General features: G+C 46.3%; 1 protein-coding gene across 1 annotated transcript in view; it reads right to left on the bottom strand.

Annotated features, from left to right (window-relative positions):
- The window catches only part of NRF1 (nuclear respiratory factor 1), a 121,679-nt gene that overhangs the window by 28,176 nt on the left and 69,656 nt on the right, over positions 1–23,847 (bottom strand). Inside the window, exons 8-10 of the mRNA XM_065406342.1 lie at positions 22,758–22,859; positions 16,003–16,160; positions 10,436–10,560 (exon numbers count right to left, since the gene is read on the bottom strand). Of these exons, the coding sequence (XP_065262414.1) occupies positions 10,436–10,560; positions 16,003–16,160; positions 22,758–22,859 (385 nt within the window). The remainder of the gene's footprint in view (positions 1–10,435; positions 10,561–16,002; positions 16,161–22,757; positions 22,860–23,847) is intronic.

Here is a 23,847-nt window from a genome sequence, read left to right as displayed (position 1 = left end):
TGGGGAGACTCTGGCAAACCAGTAAAATGCCTGAAACCACTATGGCTTATTGTTAAAAAGCAACCTAGTCAGCAGGCTGTAAAATGGCCATGCAGCCTGACCAAGGCAGGGGGGGAGGGGGTTTTGGGTGCCACAGAAAGGGCAGCTTGACCCCGCGTCCTTCCTGAGAAGAATTGTGTTGAAGTTGCTGATACATGCGTTTTAAAAGAGTAGGGCTTTGTCTTCACTACCCGCCGATCCGGCGGGTAGCAATCGGTTTTTCGGGGATCGACTTACCGCGTCTAGTGAAGACGTGGTAAAATCGATCCCTGATCGCTCTGCCGTCGACTCCGGAAATCCACCTCGGCAGGAGGCGGCAGCGGAGGCGGCGGCAGCGCGGCAGCGGTCGACTTTCCCGCGTCCTCACCGCTAGGTAAGCCGACCTAAAATACGCAACTTCAGCTACGGTATTCACGTAGCTGAAGTTGCGTATCTTAGGTCGGAACCCCGCTGCAGTGTAGACCTAGCCTAGGCTATGCCCCAGGAATGTCTATTGAGGGCTCAAGGCCGCAAGTCCTGGAAAAACCCACACCTGGTTAATCAATAATCAGAAGGAACCTCTTGCTTGAAACTGCTTACTTAACAAGGTTTCTTTAAGGGACATGTAAAAAGCAACAGAGGGTCCTGTGGCACCTTTAAGACTAACAGAGGTATTGGAGCATAAGCTTTCGTGGGTGAATGCCCACTTCATCAGACGCAAGGGACATGTCATTCTATTACTAATGTATAATAAGGGGACTCGTTTGGGGACTCTTCGGGACTGGTCTCTCCCTCTGGATGCATCTTGTGTTCCCCACCGGCAGACGGGCTGCCACTGTGCCACTCGAGAGCCACACTCAGCTTCGGTAATTATCAAGGGTTGGGGGTGTGTTACTAACCTGTTGCGGACGTGTGTAAGTGCTTGAGACTAGTAAAGTTTAGCTTTAAGCGAAAGCACTCTTGTGTTGTCCTGTTTGTGCCAGCCATCTATCAGTCGGATGGCCGTGTCTCCCCTGATTTATTCCCTGACACCACCTCGCACAGAGTAAAAGTTACCAAGAGCTTTGGGTTGAAAGAACCCCGGGTAACAATACGACCCCTTCTACATCGCTGAGCACTTACAGCTCCCTGTGGTCACGATTGTTTGAAAATGGACCCACGCAGTCCTGGGACTGGGATGTTCAACTGAGGGACTTTTTATTTTTTTTAAACATTTGTCCATCTAGCTCTGTGTGTCCACACGACACCACTTGGCAAGAAATGCCAACTCAACTGTCCATCATTCCCCATCCCCAAATAAGGTCGTTCCCTCATAATCACTCCTCCTCAGGCAAAAGCCGGAGACTGACTAGTCAAAGTTGCCTAAGTGAGTTAGGCACCCAAATCCCATTGTAATTCAACAGGATTTGGACACGTAACTCTTTCAAGCAACTTGGACAAATCACAGCACTAGTGACACCAGGTGCATCGTCACTAGGAAGAAAGGAGTTGCGCTGAGGAGCCAGAACTCTTTCTGGCGTGATCACACAGAAATGGTGGTTACATTTAGGGTGCGGGGAGCAGAACGGCTTTTAAATCTCCCGGCAGAAATGAAATCCACAAGCTGCGATTTTTAAGACACACATAAAGCTAGGGGACCAAGTAGATGCCGATGTCTCGTTGAGATCAGCGCGCTCTCCTCCAGCTCAGAGCAAAGGGGAACATATTGCAGTGATGGTGAGTGAGGCAGGCTGCTGTCTATTTCTTTAAATGTAACGTTAATGCCTTGTAATCAGCTTTAATTTTTAAACAGACCCAGCCCTCCTGTCCATTTCCCCTAATTCATGACACGTGGAAGGTAAATGGCCCTGTGCTTAAACCAGGACAGCATCAGCTGTGACAGCTGGAGGGACTAAGTCTCAACTGCCTGATAATAGGAGTGGATATCAAAACTCTCTGCGGGGGGGGAGGGGGAGGTTGGGGGGGGGGGGACACAGGGAGGGCAAGGGAGATAGGGGAGATGCTACAAGGTCATCAGGGAGTTGGGAAGCAATGTTTTCAAACAAGGTATATAGTTCACTGTACTGATGGGAAAGTCTGAAAGGGGACACACGGGGGGGGGGGGGGGGGCAGGCAGGGTCGCCTCCCCAGATTTGCTGCTTGGCTTGTAGTGAGCATGCTCACACGGACTGAGCATGCTCAGTAACACTGCTGAAGCCGGCTGCCCACACTCTGCCCCCCACTATCGGCAGGGCACGGGTTGCCCCAAAGATACTAGAGATGCCGCTCCAAGCAGCGTTCAATCTGAAAGGGGGCTTGGTGGGGCCTTCCCATTGCTGACAGTTCACCCTCCTCTCTGGAAACTTGTAAACCATCGATGGCTCACAGAGATGCCTCTGAGAAGCAAGGGGTGTGTGTCTTTAAAATGTACCAGATTTCACCCAATCGATAATTAAACACAAATCCAAGCAAGAGATGACCACAGATGTCCCTACAGGCCAATCCCGCTCTCCTTGCAAATGACTCGATTCAAACACAGGTTGCAGAGATAAAAAAGGGCAGCCCGAGAATTCAAGGGAGCTGCTGGGGCAGAGTCATTTGTGTGACAGAAGCACCCAAACAGGCAGGTGACACTCCCCACTCCCACCAAGCTGATGACAGTGGAAAGAAGAAAATGGAAGCAGATATATCAGCTGCACTTTGCATTTATAAAGAGCCTTTCATCCAAGGATCTCAAAGCACAGCACAGTCCATTAAGACAACAGTCCCCCGGGCAGGTATTACACCCAGAGTAAAATGAGGCACCCAGAGGGTAAGTGACTTGCCCAAGGTCATACAGCAACAGAGCTAGGAATGGAACCTATGCTTCCAGCTCCAGTCCCTGCTCTAACCACTAGACAAAACCTCCCTGCCTGTTGTAATCAAGGCCTTAGGAAAAGCTTGCTTAGAGCGTGCGTGCCTGCAACATGCCCATGCTTGTTCTTGGGGGACCAAGGTATTTGGATTAAAGGAGAAAGCAGGTATCCAGGGCAGTACACAGTCGAGTTCTCGGCAAGACTATTTTTAGCCCCAGTTGGTGGGCAGACACATATTAATGGCAGCAGCCATCTCGTCACCAGTCCTATCCTGTCAAAGCAAAGGAGGGCAGCCCAGTGCCAAAAAGCCAGTCTACGCTGGGGGTACAGTCAGCGCTGGCAAAGATTAATGCTCAACAGCAAGTTGGGGCAGTGACAAGAACATGCAATCCAGCATCCTGGGTTTTAAAGTGGCAGCGTTTGCCTTGCAAAGGGGAGCAAACATTGTTCTGTGCTAGCAGGGTCCAGCAACAGGTAAACAAGAATGGACGGTGCCGGTGGAATAGGGATCCCAGCCACTGAGCCAGTTCTCAGGCAGTGCTTCCCACCCTCAGACCAGAGCATCAAAAGGCCCAGTCGTAGCTAATCTTTCACTGAAGTGCTGGGAGTCAGTGCAGCAGAGGAAGCAGACAGCACTGAGCCATTTGCTGCATGTGATCAGAAGACTGCAATTCCTGCATCATGCAAGAAGCGACTTCCTGTCTACCTTGTGGTTTCTCCTGGTTTTGGATGCCAGCGGGGAAGGAGTGCAGGCATAGAGTGAGCGAGCATATGCAGAAAGTAGCCAATGCAAATCTTTGCCAGTCATTTGACACAGAAAATGCTGGCCCCTCCCTTCTTCTGGTCCATTCAGAAGGCATCTGCTACAATCATCTTCCGTGCCACTTCTTCAGACCATGTTTGAATCCCCCTGCCTCAATGCATTAATTCAAACTACTTCTTCTCAGACCCTACAACAACTCTGCCTCTCCCTTTTGTCCACACATCTCTAATTAAGCCATTCCCCCGCTGCGCTCAACACCCCATTTGGGCAATTTCCCCTGAAATTGAGACTTACAAGGGAAATATATTTTTAAAGGTAGTTTGGTGTTTACACCAGATTAATGTGCAAGTTTCCCTTTGGTTTTTATTGTGCCACCACAATAACCAGATAACCACGGGCCACCACAATAACCAGATCATCGATGCTCTACACCTCCCTGCCCCTGAGGCATTCAAAGGCAAACACCGGTAGTTTCTCATTCTACAAGTTTGTCCTACGTATTAGTCCCTTGATCTTTATTTTCATTCTCTAGGTCTTTGGGTGATACACACAATGGGCCCCAGGCTCCTTTCCCTGACACACTTTGAATTGTAACAGTTTGTACAGAGCCTGACAGGACCCTAACTCTCACCACATGTCTGGAGGTCCACCTGCTGCACTGACATGCTCTCCTAGGTCTCATCCGCATATCCCTTCACATGGCGGCAGAAACAGGCTTCCACCTGGTGGCTGGTGCTTAGTTTGATCTTGCCCAGGAAGTACAGATCCCTCAAGCAAGCAGAGGAAATTTGCTGATTTTTATCTCTCAATCGCATCGCTAATTGCCCTCATGGGGTGGTATAAAGCTGCAAGTGCCTGCCCCTTTGAAATGAGAAATGCCCATCTAAATGCCTGTTTACCCTATGCTAACTTGTGAGGCATGCTTCTATACAGATGCCTATTTCCTTTGTTTGCAAAAGCACAGGGCTCGATAATCCCCCTTTGCTCACGTCAAACAGGCCTAATGCTCTCTCCCTGCTTTCATCACAGCCTGATAATCCCGCCTCGCCCTCGCCTGTAAGCCTGTCTCACTTCGGTCATGCTGAAAATTGTTATTGAGAAATTTACATCTCTTTGGCAGGCTCATCTTCGTGCCCATCTGCACCCAGGACAGAAAACCAGCAGACAAATTAGCATGATTAGCTGTCCTTCTAGCCACACAGATGCCTAGACTGGAAAAGCAAAGGGTCTACATGTCAGAACTGAGGGGCACCAGCTAAGCTATAAGCGGAATGGAAGAGCCGGGGATGCTACCAGTCAGGATTGAGGTGCATCAGCAGAGATCTTTTGGGGGTTGGAGATGCACCCAGCTCAAGTCAGTGTAATTAGTTCCCCAGTTTGCCCTCAGCTGTTTCACTCTAAGATCAGTGCAAGCTTCCTTCCTGACAGCCCCAACTCCTTCCCCTGCTCCCAAACTCATGTGTTCTTTTAACTCACCCTCTTTAGTTGGGATCCCTACAAGTTAACTCATATAACCCTTCCTCTTCTTCCAGACTGCTGAAAAAGCCATTTATTCTGCAAAGCCTTCCGGCTGTAATGACCACTGGCCACTCTGTGTTGGTAAATTGTTATATAATGGACCCACTGATGCTATTAGACTAAGCTCTGTGGGGCAGGGATTCTGTCTGCCTTTGGCATATTATACCTCTTGGCCAAGGCTGTGGACAGTTATGGCCCTCTATAAAGAATACGCAGGCACGAAATTCTCCAATATTTAAAAATGAAACCCCATTGAGAAACGTCATAACCAAAGATGATCTCAAGCCCCAGATCCATTTAAAAAGGAAGGCTGCAACATAGGGTGAGCAGACAGCAAATATGAAAAATCGGGACGGGGGGTGGAGGGTAATAGGAGCCCCTATAAGAAAAAGACCCAAAAATCGGGACTGTCCCTATAAAATCGGGACATCTGGTCACCCTACTGCAACATGAAGAGATCCAGTGAATGGGAAGTGCACTACCCAGCAGTGCGGCAGTCTCTCCTTCCCGACAATCTTCAAGAGTGTCTCCCTGTCCCTATCCATCTAACCTAGGGCTGTCAATTAATCACAGTTAACTCACGCGATTCACTCAAAAAAGTTAATCGCAGTGTTAATCGCACTGTTAAACAATAGAATACCAACTGAAATGCATTACATATTTTGGATGCTTTTTTACATTTTCATATATACTGTATTCTGTATTGTAATTGAAATCAAAGTGTATATTATTTTTGATTATAAATATTTGCACTGTAAAAATGATAAAAACAAAATAGTATTTTTCAATTCACCTCATATAAGTACCGTCGTGCAATCTCTTTGTCGTGAAAGTGCAATTTACAAATGTATAGGTTTTTTTTTGGTTACGTAACTGCTCTCAAAAACAAAGCAATGTAAAACATCAGAGCCTACAAGTCCACTCAGTCCTACTTCTTATTAAGCCAATCGCTAAGACAAACAAGTTTGTTTACATTTACAGGAGATAATGCTGCCCTCTTCTTATTTACAATGTCACCAGAAAGTGAGAACAGGCTTTTGCATGGCACTTCTGTAGCTGGCATTGCAAGGTATTTACGTGCCAGATACGCTAAACATTTGTATGCCTCTTCATGCTTCGGCCACCATTCCAGAGGACATGCTTCCATGCTGATGACGCTCGTTAAAAAAACAATGCTTTAATTAAATTTGTGACTGAACTCCTTGGGGGAGAATTGTATGTCCCCTGCTCTGTTTTACCTGCATTCTGCCATATATTTCATGTTATAGCAGTCTCGGATGATGACCAAGCACATGTTGTTCATTTTAAGAACACTTTCACTGCAGATCCGACAAAACGCAAAGAAGGTACCAATGTGAGATTTCTAAAAATAGCTACAGCACTCGACCCAAGGTTTAAGACTCTGAAGCGTCGTCCAAAATCTGGGAGGGATGAGGTATGGAGCATGCTTTCAGAAGTCTTAAAAGAGCAACACTCCAATGCGGAACTACAAAACCTGAACCACCAAAAAAGAAAATTAACCTTCTACTGGTGGCATCTGACTTAGGTGATGAAAATGAACATGCGTCGGTTTGCACTGCTTTGGATTGTTATCGAGTAGAACCTGTCATCAGCATGGACGCATGTCCTCTGGAATGGTGGTTGAAGCATGAAGGGACATGTGAATCTTTAGCGCATCTGACACGTAAATATCTTGCGACGCCAGCTACAACAGTGCCATGAGAATGCCTGTTCTCACTTTCAGGTGACATTGTAAACAAGAAGCGGGCAGCATTATCTTCTGCAAATGTAAACAAACTGTTTGTCTGAGTGATTGGCTGAACAAGAAGTAGGACTGAGTGGACTGGCAGGCTCTAAAATTTTACATTGTTTTATTTTTGAATGCAGGGTTTTTTTTGTAAATAAGTCTATATTTGTAAGTTCAACTTTCATGATAAAGAGATTGCATTACAGTACCTGTATTAGGTGAATTGAAAAATACTATTTCTTTTGTTTTTTTACAGTGCAAATACTTGTAATCAAAAATAAATATAATGTGAGCACTGTACACTTTTTATTCTGTGCTGCAATTGAAATCAATATATTTGAAAATGTAGAAAACATCCAAAAAAGTTTAAATAAATGGTATTTATTATCTTATTGTTTAACAGTGCAGTTAACCGCACAATTAATCGCGATTAAGTTTTTTAATCGCGATTAAGTTTTTTAATCACTTGACAGCCCTAATCTAAACACAGGTTTGGTCAGGCTTCTACTACCAGCTACTGCACCTCCATGTGAATTAAACTGCTTCCCCTTCCGCATCCTAGCAGGTGTTTAACCCTTGCCCTATGCTTGCAATGCAGTCCATTTTCTCCTATCAGAGCCCTTTCCAATTCCAGCCAACTTTACACACAGATGTCACTACAGTCCCATTTGACTGTATAGAATATCGCAATATTTTTTTTCCAATTATTTAAGAACACGGGATTTTGAGGCAACAGCTCAGACTGTTGGGTCATCAGCTCCAGTATCCTGACTGACAATACCAGATACTCCAGAAGAAGGAGAAACCCATCATGCACTTAGACAGTTTTACACTGCAGTGAAACAGGAGATTTGATTTCCCTTAGCTATAAATGTTACTGCTCATAAGATTATCCACAGCCCTTTTTCAGTCCAGCAACAGTACCAGCCACTCTACCTCTGGCAATACTGAATTCAGCTCTAGTTCATGGGGTGTCTAAGTACAAAGAAAAGTTTCCCCTTTATAATCAGCCTTTTTCTCCTGGAATAGGGGTATCACTTCCTGACAATAGATGGAAAAACAACAATATAATGGAGGGACATAACACAACCAAACAAGGAGGGAAGAATTACATCTAGTGGCTGAAGTAAAGGAATAGGAGTTAGGACACTTGGGTTCTATTCCCTGCTCTGTCAATGACTCTCTGCGTGACCTTGGGCAAGTCAGTTAAACTCTATTGTCTCCATTTAGCTATCAATACAATGGGGGTAACAAACTTCACACCACCACCTCCCTGAGAGGTATGGAAATCAATGTTTGTAAAGTGCTTTGGCATTCTGGCATGATAGGAGCTAGAGAAGGGTAACGGATTTTTAGAGAGGAACATTTATTGGAAATATTAGTAAGTTCAGTCTTTGTTAGAATCACTGGGCAAGGAGAATTTGCGGGTTAATTCAGTCGCTGTTCTAAGATATCGCCTTCTCCTTGCTGCAGCCAATCACATCCAATCACTCACATTTAATCTCCCACTGATGGAATTGCATTCTGAACAGCTTATACTGATTGGCTGCATCAGAGGAGTAAATGTTTATACCCCAGCAGATCCTTACTCTGAAACCAGGGGAGAACTCAGACTATAAAAAGTTAAATGCATAGGGTGGGGAAGGGTGAAACAAATTTTGAATGACAATACGGAAGCTGAAAATTCCTCTCCCGTCTGGGGATGGAGGGCAGACAGCGGGAATTGATATCAAAGTCGCCTTCCATCCCTACAGGGAGACGTATTAGCTGGTTACATAATAAAACTAACTGCATGGTGCTTCCAAGGACTACTGCAGAGACAAAGACCTTCCCTTTAATGCCACCAGAGATTACAGCAATCAAAGAGGAGAGGAAACAAGGGGAGGGATTGCGGGTGAAGTTCTGCACAGAGGAAAATAACGCAAACAGTCTCTTTCCTAAATGCATTGCAAATCCCATCTGATTTCGAAGTCTGCTATAAAAACGATCTTGCATTAAAATGATTTTAATGCTGGATGAATGAGGTAGAGTGACTCAGGTCCTGAGGCGGGTGGGAGGAATTGTCCAGAGGAATCCAGAGCATGAAAGCACTTTGGGAACAGACCAAAGGGAACATGCCTGACAGATCTGCTAACCCACTTTTTATTCTTAAAGGGACACCAATGTGCTTTTCTCAATCTGACTGACTGCAAAACCTTCCTGGAAGCTTGAAAACAACAGGTCACTTCTTTCTGGGCCCTTGCATTGGCGAACACGGATTCCCTACAACCTTCGCACCAGGTTGCTGGTGGAGCATTACCCAACACAATTCTGCGGCTTCTTTTACTTTTTGGGGGGCAATAGCATCCTCTTAACAATTTTAGAAACAGGGTTTGCAGGTTAATTTGTGCTACCCCTTCAGGCTGGTTGACTCCACAGCAACAAAGCCAAATGCAACATTAGTGAAAGTTGCTATTGTTTTTTCCATTACGTTCTTTGACAACAGAATGGTGATGTTTTAGAACACAAAGAACATTCCTAACCAATTATTTCAAGGTAGGTCAAATATGAGGCATAAACTATCGAAGGTGCTGTATTAGGTATGGAACAGACCAAAAGACAGTGGCCATCACTTTGCAACCTGGTAATCCACTGCTTTTTGCTTTAGCATTTATAATATTTAAAATAGTCCAATCCTTTAAAGCAGCATTTCCTTATAACTGAACACATGCCACACAGTTCTTAGGTGCAGACAGGTAAACATAAGTTCAATTGCATTATCAAGTATTTTTAATGACTAATGCATTTCATCCCTGAATTTGGAAAGCAATGCTTTGTTTACCTTGGCAGTTGAGTAAAGGCATAACAAGACCATGTGGCTAGTTAGTATTAGCTACAAATGCTGATATTTGCCTAGGACAAAGGGACTTTGATTAGGGTCTCTAGGCACTCTGGTAATATTAATAACCACTACCAAGACAGCAATTGTGGTTGGTTAATTATAGCAGACACCACTCAGATACTGTGAGGGGTACCAAAGAAAGGCCTACAAAGAAAGCAAGCAACAGCCTGAATTGTGCTATGAAGAAAATAGAAAGCGTAGGGATGCATTCACTAGCGTGGAAGGTGCCACCAAAGCACAGATACACCGCATCATAGTGACAGTTCTCCAGCAGCCAAAGAGGAGCATGTGAAAAAGTCCCATAGACGGCAAGGAAACCCTGGAGGGTAGTACCTTGCAGTCAACTCTCAGTCAAATTCCGAGGCCACTTCAAATTCCAAGGCCAACAAAGACCTTTTTAAAAGGTAAGAGGTGTAACCTGGTTCATGACGCTCCACAGTGGTGACGCCTCCCTTACAGCAAAAAAGCCCAACACCCCAGGTAACTTTCCCTTGGGGGGATCAACAGTACCTTCTTGCTAAGCAAAACTCCTGGGTTGTTACAGCTCACATTGGGACTTTCTCCCTTTGTTTCTCATACAGGTTGGGTTTGTTCTGACGCATCCTGTCAGTCAGGACTTGAGGGTTTAAGTGGAAACCAAAATGAAATCCAATTAAATATTTATCTACTCTTACCATTAGCATCCTGGACTCCAGTAAGCGCTCCCACTGCTGCTGCAGTTTCACCAGACAGGACGATTTGTCCTCCCCCTTGAAGGGTGGCTTCCGCAAGCGTGGCGACAGCATGGGCGGCTGCTTCACTGCAGGCGGAAGGGACAAGAAAAAGAATGATTAGAAAAAGAGAGTAACTTAGCTCTGATGTGTTTGGCTTTAACCAAGTGCCACAGAAGGAGATCACACACGCCAGGGTGGCGAGAGCTCTCACCAGGCCAAAGGAACGGAAATGATCATGTAGTGAATAAATAGTGGAAGAGGGGTGAGAGATGGACTAGATGAAATGGTCATAGGCGCCAACTTCCTCTCTACCCGGGGGAGTACTCGACCCACCCTCCGCCTCAGGCCCGCCCCAACACCATCCCTTCCTCCAAGCCCCCACACCTGCTCCGCCCCACGGTCCCACCCCTGCTCCGCCTGCACCACACCTCTTCCCGCCCCGCCTCTTCCCCACCTCTTCCCTCCCCCGACCACGCTCCATCCCTGCTCCTCCCTCACCCTCCTAGTGCCTCCTGCACGCCGCTGAACAGCTGTTCTGCTGAGTGCAGGAGGCACTGGGAGGGAGGGGGAAGAGTTGATCAGCAGGGCTGCCAGCGAGCAGGAGGCACAGGGAGGGGAGGGGGAGAGCTTGGCTGCCAGTGGATGCTAAGCACCCCCTAATTTTTTTCCATGGGTGCTCCAGGAGTGGAATGTATGCTTATAAAATTTGTGGCTGGCACAAAGCTGGGAGTGGTTGCTAGTAATTTGGAGGACAGGATTAGAATTCAAAATGATCTGGGGCAAATTGGAGAATTGGGATGAAATCAACAAGATGAATTTCAATAAAGACAAGTGCAAAGTCCTATACTTAGGAAATAAAAATCAAATGCACAACTTCAAAATGGGAAATAAGTGGCTAGGCAGTTGTACTGTTTAAAAGGATCTGGGGGTTATAGCAGATCACAAATTGAATATGAGCCAACAATGTGATGCAGTTCCAAAATTATTATATGCAAGACATGGGAGGTAATTGTCCTGCTCTACTCAACATGGGTGAGATCTCAGCTGGGCTACTGTGTCGTTCTGGGTGCCATAATTTAAGGAAAAAAGTGCACAAACTGGTCAGAGTCCAGAGGAGAGCAACAAAAAAGAGAAGTTGATAAAACCTGACCTATTAAGGTTAACGAGTTAACTAAAACTGGGCATGTTTAGTCTTGAGAAAAGAAGACCGGGGGCGGGGGGGGGGAGGGGGGCGGGAGGGAACACGACACAGGACACACACACCTGACTACAGTCTTCAACTATGTTAAGGGCTGTTATAAAGAGGACTGTGCTCAATGGTTTCAATGTCCACTGAAGGTAGGAATCTAGCAAGGGAGCTATAGGTTAGATATTAGGAAAAATTTCCTAACTATAAGGTAGTTAAGCTCTGTCATTGGAGGTTTTTAAGAGCAGGTTAGTGAAATACCTGTCATGGATGGTCTAGGTCTACTTGTTCCTGCCTCAGCGCAGGGGGCTGGATTAGAGATGACCTCTCAAGGCCCCCTCCAGCCCTACATTTCTAAGATTCTATAAAATGACCCAATTGGCCCTTTCCATCTCTAATTTCCCCTATTCTAAAATCCCTCTTCGGGCACATGCAGTTTCCTTAATAGCCTTTTGCAAGGGACTTTTGAAAAGCCCAGGTAAGTTCTAGCAAGTGGTTTTCCCTTATGCACTACTTTGTGGACACGCAAAAAATTCTAACAAACTGGAGAGGCAGGATCTTCCTGTACATAAACCATACTAGTTTTTCCCCATTAAAACACAATTTCCTATGGGTTTTGTAAATCTACCTTTAATAATTGTTTCAACCAATTCACCTTACCCTGAAGTAAGGCTCACTGGTCAGTTATTCCCATGATCTCTTCAGCTCCTTTTATCCAAGGCCAAAAGTTTGCTACCCTCCAGCTCTGTGGTTTAATAGTTCATTTTAATGAGAGATTAGCAGCAGAGTGACCTGTTGCTATTCATATGTTTGTTCCAGAACCTCTTCTTCAGATAGCTGAAGATCTGACAGTGCTTCACCTTAATTATCTGAAAAAGCAGATACGTCTTCTGCAGTGAAGAGCAATGCAAAGAAGCCATTTAGCTTCCCTGGGATCTTCCTTAATTGCTCCACGGTAGTCCAAATGAACCTACCCCTTTTCTTGCATGCTTCCTATGTGATATTTGTTTTTATGTCCTTCCCTCTTGACCTTTTTAATTTCCATCATAGATTTTATGTTCCTTCCAACTGACTTGGTTTGGGCTGGATTTTCACTGCCACACAATGTCTGTTTGGCTCACAAAACCTCCCATTGCTATTTGACCATACCATTTTGTTTTCTTGCCTTCTCACTTCCTTTTGCCTAGGAAGTATGCCACACCTCCTAAGAATCTGCACTGGTCTAAAGGTATTTATAGCGTGCGAAGACCAGCTACAATAAACAGACTTCACTTGCTGGAGCCGCCCAGCCTCCCAGCCATGAGAAGCACTTATTTAAATCCACTTTCAAGGGCAATTTAACATCCCAGTGAACTGTGAAGGCTGCATCACTGAAAATAATAATAGTGCTTTGCTATACAAAAGCTCTTTCCATTTATGTTGAGCTCCCCAAATGTTTATCTATTAACTCAAATGGCTGTACATTAAGCGTGCACCCATTGACATGCACTCCCCCTCATCCTCTCTTGCTGGAAGTTGCTCCTCTGCTTCCCATCCCTAAACCGATTACAGAGATTGCCTCATTTGTCACAACTGCACATATCTGCTCTTTACAATGACACCACTCTACCAGGTACCCCTAGAGACACCATGCCAGCACCCGATGGAGCGATGGCAGCTTTGTGCTAAAATTAGGTGGAAACCTTCCAAAAGCTGGTAATAGTTGCCAGCTCTTAAGGACCAGGGTGTCCTCGAGGCCTAGTGACAGGTGGGAGACCTCAGCTCACTGCCAGGACGGCTGAAGGAAGTGGTGGTGGTGGTGGAGGGTTATGCTCCTTGAGTCAATCCAGAACAAGACTTCTGGCCAATTAATGAATAGTATTGTGGGGCTGTGTAGGCTGGTAGTCATACCACAGGTCTACATGAGGGATGCAAAGTAAAAGCGTGGGTAAGACTTCAGGGCCTTAAGGAATCACACCTCTAGCCCCTGAGGAAAATAAATCAGTATATTCCCACCCTCTAATACACTTCCCAACGTCAACATCTCAACACTTCTATGAGTTTCTGCAGGTAGCCACATTCTCCCTTATACGTGATAAACATTTGAGTCAGCTCAGCTGCATTGCAGCTTGTTAACAAGACCTCCTGAGGCACCATTACTCTGCTGCCATCAGAAAGCAACCTGTACTGTCACAGCAGAAGGGCCTGGGCTTTGTATTTTCCCCAAAGTGCACATTGTTCCCACATCCTACCTCTAACTAGAGCAGCCAGAATGTTTACTGAATACCTCACCTCACATTTTGAGGCTCTTGTTGCAGGTTTCCCCACTCCCTCCTGGAATACAAAGCTGGCTAAAGAGAGAGGTATTGCAGGAACCCCCGGGGATTGCTACTAGAGTTAAAGGAAGAACAGTTATTTCTACTAAGGATTCTGATTTTCTGAAGTTAATTCTGTTATTTAATTTCTACCTGCCTAAAAGTGGCTCTCCAGTGGGACATGGGCGTGAGAAAGAGACAAATTATACATGACTAGGCTTGGCAGAATTCAATGTTTAGTTTTCATTGTTTTGATGGGTTCTATCAATGCGTATTTTTTTCAGATTTTTATTGATCTACATATTGAAAACCGCACCTGATACAGAGATGTGTTAGGCAGTGGAATAATCTACAAAAATGGTCAAAACCCTAGCCTTTGACTCATTTAAAAGTACACCGGAGAATGTTCTTGTGAATACTACTGTAAGTGGCCATCCTACAGGCGGGGAGGGGTGGACTGTGTGAGAGTATGCATCTGACGAAGTGGGCATTCACCCACGAAAGCTTATGCTCCAATACATCTGTTAGTCTTAAAGGTGCCACAGGTCTCTCTGTTGCTTTTTACAGATCCAGACTAACAAGGCTACCCCTCTGATGTGTGAGAGTAGGCCTTCACTACAATGTTATGAATACTTTGTGGGGGGGGGGTTCAGTCATTTTTCATATCATCCCCTGAAAAGAGTTACCCAGGGTTTTTTAAAAAGTGATTTTACAGACAGCAAGTCTTTATCAGTAGATAAAGTTCATCAATATAACATAGTGGCCTACGTGACCATGTTCCAAAAGATACCTGAATCTGGATCCCAGTCCTGGCCTCTTGCTGGGAGTAACGCAGAGGCATTGCATTCAGCCTATGAGAAGAATGCACTTCAAGTGACTCAGCAGCAACCTCTCCCATTGACTAAAGCGTGGCACTGTTTGGTACCAAAGGGGAAGAGATGGGATCAGGCGTGGGGAGGACAGGAGAGGAGAGAGTGATCTGCTTGACAGACCCGGGAAATAGTTCTGGGCTAGTCCTGGATCCTGCTGCAACAGAAATGTGGAATCAGTTTGTGGAATGCAGCTGGTACAAAGGTGGCTGTTTTAACAAGTGGTCTGTAGAAGAGGTTCCTGGAGCTCTACGCTAACATTCCATGCTTTGCTCTTCTCCTGGCAGGATCAACCCCTGTTCAATAAACAGACTCCAAGAACAAGGAGGCTGAGTGCAAATGCAAAGCACAAATATAAGATAAACCAGGTAGGAAAACCCAGCTTGGGTTCAGGCCATGAGCAATAATACCCCTGCCCTTTGGATCCTTTTCCCTCTCCTTGTGCTTGGGACAGTCTCCCTCTTCTCACTCAAATCCCTTTCTCAACAGTCTTTCAATATGTCTTTCAAAATGACCTCTGCAAGGTTCGTATCTCACCCTCAGACCAGACTCCATATCCTCCGTGAAAACATTCTTCTGCAAATAACCAACAACAGGGCTCATTCTAAGCCAAGAGCTCTCCAAGCATGAGGAGAAATCATTACCCAGGCAGCTCATTTCAGCTTCCCGGCTCCAGAACCAAACACAGGAGAAACACCTTCAACAACTAGCCTGGAAGAGAGATTCTGTTTTCAGGTCAGAGGAGACCCTACTGCCACCCACCTGGTTAAATCAACGTCATCCCTTTAACAGAGGGGCCCTCAATAATGTTGACAGAGAGATGGAGCTGCTTATTTAACAAGTGCTACAAGCACATTATAGCTCTTATCTGCTTTAAGCGGACACTCAATGGACAAGAGGGATGGGTACTAAATGTACCTTCCCTAACAGCACATTTCTATGAGCTTCCTCAGATTACCATGGGACACTAGGAAATGATCTATGAATGCTTTGGCATGGATGGGTTAGGAATTCTCTATGGAAAAATCTCTATGAAAGACCCCAGACCACGTTCTTCCAAATGTATCACAGGCTTCTGTGCTGCCCTCATCGTGAGGGATAGCAAATCTGGCAGAAAGGTCTCCCTCTTTCAGTGACCTTACCCCATTCAGTCCCCATAGCTCCTCCTCTCACGTGTACCTGTTCAGCGCCATGGTAACGGTTGCTCCTTGTTGCATCTCTTGAGATGCTGCCACTGCTGCTTCTGCCAGCGATGCCACCGCCTGCGTGGCCTCCGAAGCCTGCGTCGTCTGGATAGTCATCTCACCCCCCTGTAGCGTTGCCCAGTTCTGCTCCACCTAGTTGGATGAAGAGAGAAAGAGAAAAGTTCAGCTTCCCTGAACCTTTCCCACAGCTGGGTGGCTACTTCTTAAAAGAGGAAAGTCAAACACTTTCAAGATGTCTTTGAAAAATCCTACATGCTTTGATTCTTCTGTACACAACATCCTGAGAGCACCTCTGTTGGAAAAAGAGGTGCCTTGGGAGCAATTTAGAAACCGAGCTACAGAGAACATTTTGGAAACCATCCAATCACTTCTCATTCACTATCAAGGCGTTGACTCCCACTTCTGATCGACCCAGGATGCCAGCCTCCATCGCCTACCTGTGAACTTTCAAACACTTGCATTCGTGATTTCTCCCATACTGCCCCATGCATGTGGGAGAAACCCCCTCCAAAGATACAAAAACTACCTCGTTATCCTCCAAATCCCTCCTTTGCCATGATGCCTACAGATGATGTGCCTAATATTTTTAAATTATTTGTATGCCCGAAGCGTCTAGGATCCCTAGTCATGCACCAGGACGCCATAGTTCCAGGTGCTGTATAAACACAGAACAAAATGTTGTCTCATTATGTCCTTGTACTCCCTCATTTGTATGCCCATATCCATCTCTTTTCTCTTGTATTATACTTAGGCCTGGATTACACTGGGCGGGAGGGGGGAAATCGATCTAAGTTACACAACTTCAGCTATGTGAATAACGTAGCTGAAGTCGACATACTTAGATCTACTTACTGCGGTGTCTTCACTGTGATAGGTCAACTGCTGACACTCCCCCATCGACTCCGCCTCTCACGCCGGTGGAGTACAAGAGTCGACGGGAGAGTGCTCGGCGGTCGATTTATCGTGTCTTCATTAGACACGATAAATCGATCCCCGTTGGATTGATCGCTCCGGAGGTAAGTGTAGACATGCTCTTAGAGTGTAAGCTCTTTGGGACGGTCTTTTTGTTGTGTGTTTACACAGTGCCTAGGACAATGGGGTCTGGTCCATGACTAGGGATCTTATGAATAATACAAATAATAGTCAATAGTTTGGAAACAGTTCTGTTCGTGTCTTTTAATTATTTCAATATATCTCATTCTCTCTTAACTAAGGACATTTACATGGATACAGGATCTTGTGCTTGCCACAGAGTTCACCTTCTCCTAGCTGATCATTCTCCACCCCAGTCTACACTCCTCCAATTGGGACCTCACGTGTATCAATGAGTGTGTTGTCACAAATAGGATGTGAGGCACAAATGAGCATCAGGAACAAAAGATCACAGAATCAGAGGATGAAGGTTCTTCAACCTTCAAAGAGCTGTGGACCATTTTATAAGAGAAAATTCCTCTCACAGACCCGCTCCCAACTGCGTAAGTCCCTTTATTGGCTGGTGCTTAAATCTTTCATTCAACTGATCATCAGGAAAGGCTCCACAGACCCCTTTCCATATACCGTGTCAGTGAAGAGATCTACTAGATCGGACTCAATCCATCCCACCTAGGCAAGTTTTTTTCTTTCAGTTTGTAGTATCCTCTTACCCATGGTATCAGAGGTGAGGGGCTGAAGCAGAGTCTCAGGTCGTTATCTATATATAATATATATGTCAGCAAGCCCTCTAGCCATTATCAGTTGTCATTTTCCTTGAGGGATCATGTCTGAGCAAGAGTTCAATGAGAGATTGATAGGAGGACAGGGGTGGCCACATGGATTAGTTCAGGAAGACCATTCCAGGGGGACGGTTCCATGCACAAAGGGTGGAGTGGAAGAAGGTGCAAAGATGATGCGGGGGAAGTGTGGCAAGTGAACAAACAGCTGATAATGGCTAGCCTTTCTGGTGGAGTAGAGAGAGCTGCTCAATCAGATACCAAAACGGACACATAGAAAAGACCCTGAAGGTGATGCGAAGAAGCTTGAATTTGATGCGGTGGAGAAAGAAAGGTCAGTGGAAGGATTCAATGTGGCAGGGGAGAAGTGAGGTATTTAGACAACAAGGAAGCAAGCGCAAGCTAATTTTAACAGCTGTGTTTTGTGTGGCCTGCATCACTCACCCTTCCAGTCATCAGGGAAGCCAGAGGGGAAGTGGTTCCAGTATAAAGAAGGGAGATGAAGGGATGGTTGAAAGTTTAACGTCCGTATACAGAGCCCAAAAAGGCAGGATCTTAGAAACGGTATGGGAGAAGCCACAGCAAGATTTGTGCATCGCCCAGAGATGTGGAGCAAGGGGGAGAGAGGAGTCAAAGAGGACTCCGGGGTTGCAGGGCTGGTGGCGGGGAGGCAGAGGGCATTAACAGTGAAGAAAGGGAGGGAAAACAGAAGTGTTCAGTTCTGGTCACATCAAGCTCAAGCTGATATTCAGACATATGGAAAGAGATGTCATAAAACAGGTTGAGATGAGGGACTGGATGTAGGAAGTTTGGTCAGCAGTGGAGGGTGAGAAGGTGTAAAGATGACAGGAAAAGTGAGGAGAGCAGATGAGAGGTGCAGAGAGAGAGAAAGAACGGGATAAAGATGGAGTCCTATGAGACCCCAACAGAAAGTGGAAGAGGGAAGAATCACCATCCCCACTGAAGAAACAACTAGAGGTGGGAGGAGAAGCAGAAGAGTATGGAGTCACAAAAGCTGACGGTAGAGTTCAAGGAGATGAATGACTGAGCCAAAAGCAGCCATAGTTGAGGAGGATGAGGATGGAGTAGAGATTTGGCCAGGAATACGCCATTAGATATCTGGGTGAGAGAACAGTTTCATGGGAGAGGATCAAGGGTGGAGATGGAGGAACTCGAAGGCAATGGATGTAGACTGTATTTGAGTTTGAAGGTGAAAGGAAGATGAGGTATAAGTTAGAGAGGCAGATGGGGTTAAGGACTTTTTCTTTTTTAGGCTGGAAGAGACCAGAATAGACTTCTATTGTGAGGGGAGGAAGCCAGATGAGAATTAGAAGAGGAGGGTAAGGATGAGGCAGGAGGAGAGATTAGAGGAAAGCAGGCAAGAAACCTGTGTGTTGGTAATGGGGAGGAGGAGAGTGTACTGGGGATGAGAGGGAGGTAGTGTTGGGTCTCATCAAACTTCTCTTCAAAAAAGTCAGCAGCATCTTGTGTTGGAGGGTACAGGAGAGGGAATCAAAGGCAGCAAATGATCAGCTGCAATTGCTGGCCTCTGAGTCAAGGCAGGAAAAAGTAATGAAGCTTGACCAGGAAGAGTGCAGAACCAAAGGAGGAGAGAATAAATCTGTAGCGAAGGAAGCCTGCATGGCCGCAAGACTTTCTACAGGGTGTTCACTGGCAGTGGCACAGAAATGGATGAAGCAGATGGTGGGCGTGAACCCAGGTTGGAGGTTGTTGGAACAGACTTTGCTGTGAGTGAGAGGTGCAAAGGAGTGGAGGAATGATAGAGAGTGGAGTGGGGGGATTCAGCTGGGTCAACAAAAGATAGGGAGAAGAGAGAGGGGGAAGCTGAAAGTGGTAGAAGAGTCATTGACATCAATGAACTGTAGGTCTCGGCTGGGATGGGGGGGGAAAGGCAGGAGACAAGTGTGCAGTGTTGAAGGACATGAAGTGATGGTCAAAGAAAAGGGGAACTTGATGATGAAAAGCTCCGAGCAGAAGCAGTGTGTGTGAAGAGGTCAAGGGAGTGGCCATTTTGGTGAACTGGAACGCTGATCCGGGGTGAAGGTTACACAAAGATGAGAGGTTTCAGAGTAGCAGCCGTGTTAGTCTTTATCCGTAACAAGAACAGGAGTACTTGTGACACCTTAGAGAGGAGAGAGGACAACGAGGGAAGTGGCTGCAGGATCAGATGGGGCATCAATGCAGAAGCAGAGGGCACTGAAAATGAGGTAGAGGATATTGCAATGAGAGAAAGCATGACAGCCAGGAGTCAAAATGTGAGAGGAAGGAGGATGAGAAGGAATCAGGAGGATGGTAGAGAAGAGGCAAAGGGATTGTTGGTCTCAGGGAGCGTGGCGGCAAGGAGGGAGAGAGAAGCATAATACTCCCACCATTTCCTCTAGGCACACCAAGAGACAAGGTGTGTGCAAGAAGTTGGCGCTGCACGAGAAAGTGGCTACAGAGGCAGTGTTGGGATTGGAGGGGTGTATGTAATCCAGGTTTCTTTAAGCGCCCTGAGACCGAGGGAGTGACAGATGAAGAGACTGTGGACAGCAGAGATTTGAGGCAGAACAGGAATTCCAGAGAGAAGGGGAGGGTCAAGGTAGATCACATGGTGCTGCCTACCAGCCTTGACAAAGTCCCCTTAACAAAGAAAAACGCTCAAATCTCCAGACACTGATAGTAACTTCCGGAAAGGGAGGAAGGTTTCTGCCACATCATCCAGGACAGGAATGGAGTGTGAGGTGCTAGCTTGGACTGGGAGGGGTACCCCAGGTAAGAACACAGACACTTGGATTACAAGAGGTCCACCACCAAACTACAGTCTGTCTACATGAGAAAAGTTTTACCTGTTTATAAATCGGTTACAACTTTGTGTTGACAAGGGTGAGATTTTCAAAGACAAGCTCCTAACTCTCATGGAAAGTCAATGAAGTTAGGCATCTAATTGCCATTTGTGCATTTGAAAATCTTCCCCAAGGCCTAAAGACAAAGATAACAGGTCCTGAAAACCCTCTAGTGAATATGAAGTACTTTTCAAGGCCAGAGCCCAAACAAACAGCTTGTGTCTATTCATTTTTTCAGCTGCAAATGCTCTTCAATACAGAACAAAGCTGTTTTGTGCTGCCACCTATTGCCATGAAAACCTTATCCTTACAGAGCAGAATAGGTGGACCATTCCACTGCATCACAAGGATGGTACTTCACCGAGAAACCTAGGCACGTGTCCAAAAGGGAGGACAACAACTTGCAGTGAAACAGCAGTCTCTTTAACTTAAAGGGGGGGAGGGTTGGGGGCAGAGGGAACCGAGAAAGGCAATTCCAGTACCTGTCTGAGTTATAGGAATGTTCTTTATACAAAATGCATTTTGTTTCTCGATTTAAGGAAATTATATAGGGTTTTTTTTGGCACTGTAAATTTAAGTGCTTCCTCTTTAAAAGCTTGGCATGATCAAGCCCTCAGTGGGAAATGCAGCTTTGCCAAGTTTGAAAAATCTGGTTGATAAATATATAAATGAATGTACTGTACTGTATAGTGCTTTCCTTAACATTTATACTACTCTGCATTTATACACTGCCCTTTATCAGAGGAAAGTGCAAGTCAATTACACAGTAATTAAGTCTCAATAACCCTTGGAGGTGCTGCAGCAAAGTGTTCCCAATTTACTCGTAGGGAAATTGAGGCAAAGAGAAGTTAAGTGGCTTGCCCAAGGCCACACTGCATTCTGTTCCTGGCTCTGACTCAGAAAGTCCTAAACCTTAATCCCCCTGCTGTAACCACGACTGATGCTCTAGGCTCAAGGGTATCCAGAAAGCACATGAATAAGTATATCTGGATAGCTGCATACAGAATACATACATCTGCTATTATTCCAATGGAAACTATGACTGAGATTTACATGTACAAAAGTTAGGAAATTCGGCACTTAGGGTCTCCTAGTAATTGTGCATACACACACCCTGAGTCACAATTACCACAACATTGCACTTTCTGACTTTGACCATGGAAAATATCAACAACAATGTTGCGTTAATGTTGATTTCAGTTTTTAACACGACAGCGTGTGGCACTAGGCTTTTGCATTCCCAGTACAGACTTACCGTATATACTCGATCATAAGCCGGTTCGTTTATAAGCCAACCCCCCCAAGATGGATAAGTAAAAATGGAAAATTTTGATAACCCGTTCATAAGCCGACCCTATAATTCAGGGCTCAGCAAACTTTGGCTCCCAGGCTATCAGGGTAAGCCGCCGGGGGGCCGAGATGGTTTGTTTACCTCAAGCGTCCGCAGGCATGGAGGTAAACCTAAGTAAACAAAGTGTCCCGGCACGCCAGCTGCTTGCCATGACAGGCCGGGACAGCAACTGGTGGGGAAATTTTTTTGGGGGGGGAGAAGCTGGGGGTCAGGGGAGTAACCCCTGTGACCACCCCCCACATGACCCCACCCCTAGCCTGGGACCCCCACACTCTCCCCATCCTATCCCTTCCCACCTTATCTGGGGAGGATGTCTCTGGCCTGGCTGGAGCTGCTCCGGCAGGCTGGGCGGCGCGGCCGCAGCATGTTCCAGCGGGCTGGGCCAGGCGGCATGGCCGCAGTGTGCTCCGGCGGGCCGGGTGGCACGACCACAGCCTGCTCTGGGGGGCGGGGCTGAGTGGCACGGCTGCAGCCTGCCAGCCCCGGAGCTGCAGCTGCTTCGGAGGCTGGGGGGAGAGCAACGTGGCCAGAAGCGGAGAGACTCTGGCCCCACCTCTTCCCTTCTCGCTCTGCTGGCTGGACTGCCTCTCCTTGCTCCCTCTGTTGGGGGGAGGGGCTGTGTCCCACCTCTCCCTCTCTATACCCGTTCATAAGCCGACCCCTTTCTCTGGTGCTTCCCTTTTTTACTAAAAAAATTCGGCTTATGAACGAGTATATACAGTAAGTTTGAAAAATGCAAGTGTGTCAGCAATGTCCATTAGATACACACAACCATAGCATGTGCTGCATACCTGAGAAACAAACACGACCCACACATCCTTACCTCTCCATCAGTTACCGCGGAGTAATTGACTTGTGCAACGGTAACTGTGGTAGGCAACTCAGAGGCATCGGCCAGAGTGGCAACTGTAGCACCTGTGCCAACCTGCAAAATACCACCATAAAACAGTCGTCAAAATGCAGCTCCCGCCATCAGTGTTCCCCTCAGGAATCCACAGTTACATCTCTGCTAAAGGGACACTCAAGTCCTCTAGACCCCAGATCACCTAAAGGGAAAACTGAAGAAGAGAGTGTCCCGCACTGATCACTATTAATACCCAGCACTTACCATAGATAGGGCTATTGCTTTTCAAAGCATTTTACAAACATGAATTCATCCTTAGCAGCCCTGTAAAGTTTGGAAGTTACCTTCATCCCCATTTACCAGCTCGGAAAACAGAGGCAAAGAGGTTTATAGCCTGCTTCTAAGAAGCGCTGAGTACTCAAACCCCCAGAGAGACGAACAGGAGCATGGGTGCTCAGCATCTTGAAAAGGAGGCCATAAATCAGTAGCTCAAAGCCCAAAAGGGGGAGTCTGCAGCAGTAAGCTGGGCCAACTCACAGCAGCTCAGAGAGTGCCTTTTTTGGGGGGGGGAGGGGGAAGGGAGAAAGGGGGGAAGAGGTAGTAAAGTTGCCATCTTATGCTCCAAACTAAGGTCATGTCTACACCACAGGGACTATAGTGACACAGCTACAATGCCCTAGCTTTGCTGGCATAACCCTGTAGAGCAGATGCAGCCTGCAGTGACAGAAGGGGGTTTTCCCGTCACTGAAGGAACACCATCTCCCCAGGTGATGGTAGCTAGATCGACAGAAGCATTCTTCTGTTGACCTAAGCTGCATCTACACCAGAGGTTAGGATGGCATAGCTACAGCGCTCAGGGGTGTGGATTTTTCACACCCCTGAGAGCCGCAGCTATGCCAACCTAAGTTTTAGTTGTAGACTAAGCCTAAGCTTTTATTTAAAACTACACCAATCCCTAGTCCTCCCAGTTGTGAGCATAGCCATCAAAACGTGAAACAAGCGTAAACCAATGCAGTGATGTGTACCAGCAGACAGCTTGATTGAAACAGCTCTGAGAGGTGTTTGCAGC

This window comes from Emys orbicularis, chromosome 1 (assembly GCF_028017835.1).
Source record: "Emys orbicularis isolate rEmyOrb1 chromosome 1, rEmyOrb1.hap1, whole genome shotgun sequence".
Lineage (NCBI taxonomy): Eukaryota > Metazoa > Chordata > Testudines > Emydidae > Emys > Emys orbicularis.
This window is presented reverse-complemented; position numbering and strand designations above follow the sequence as displayed.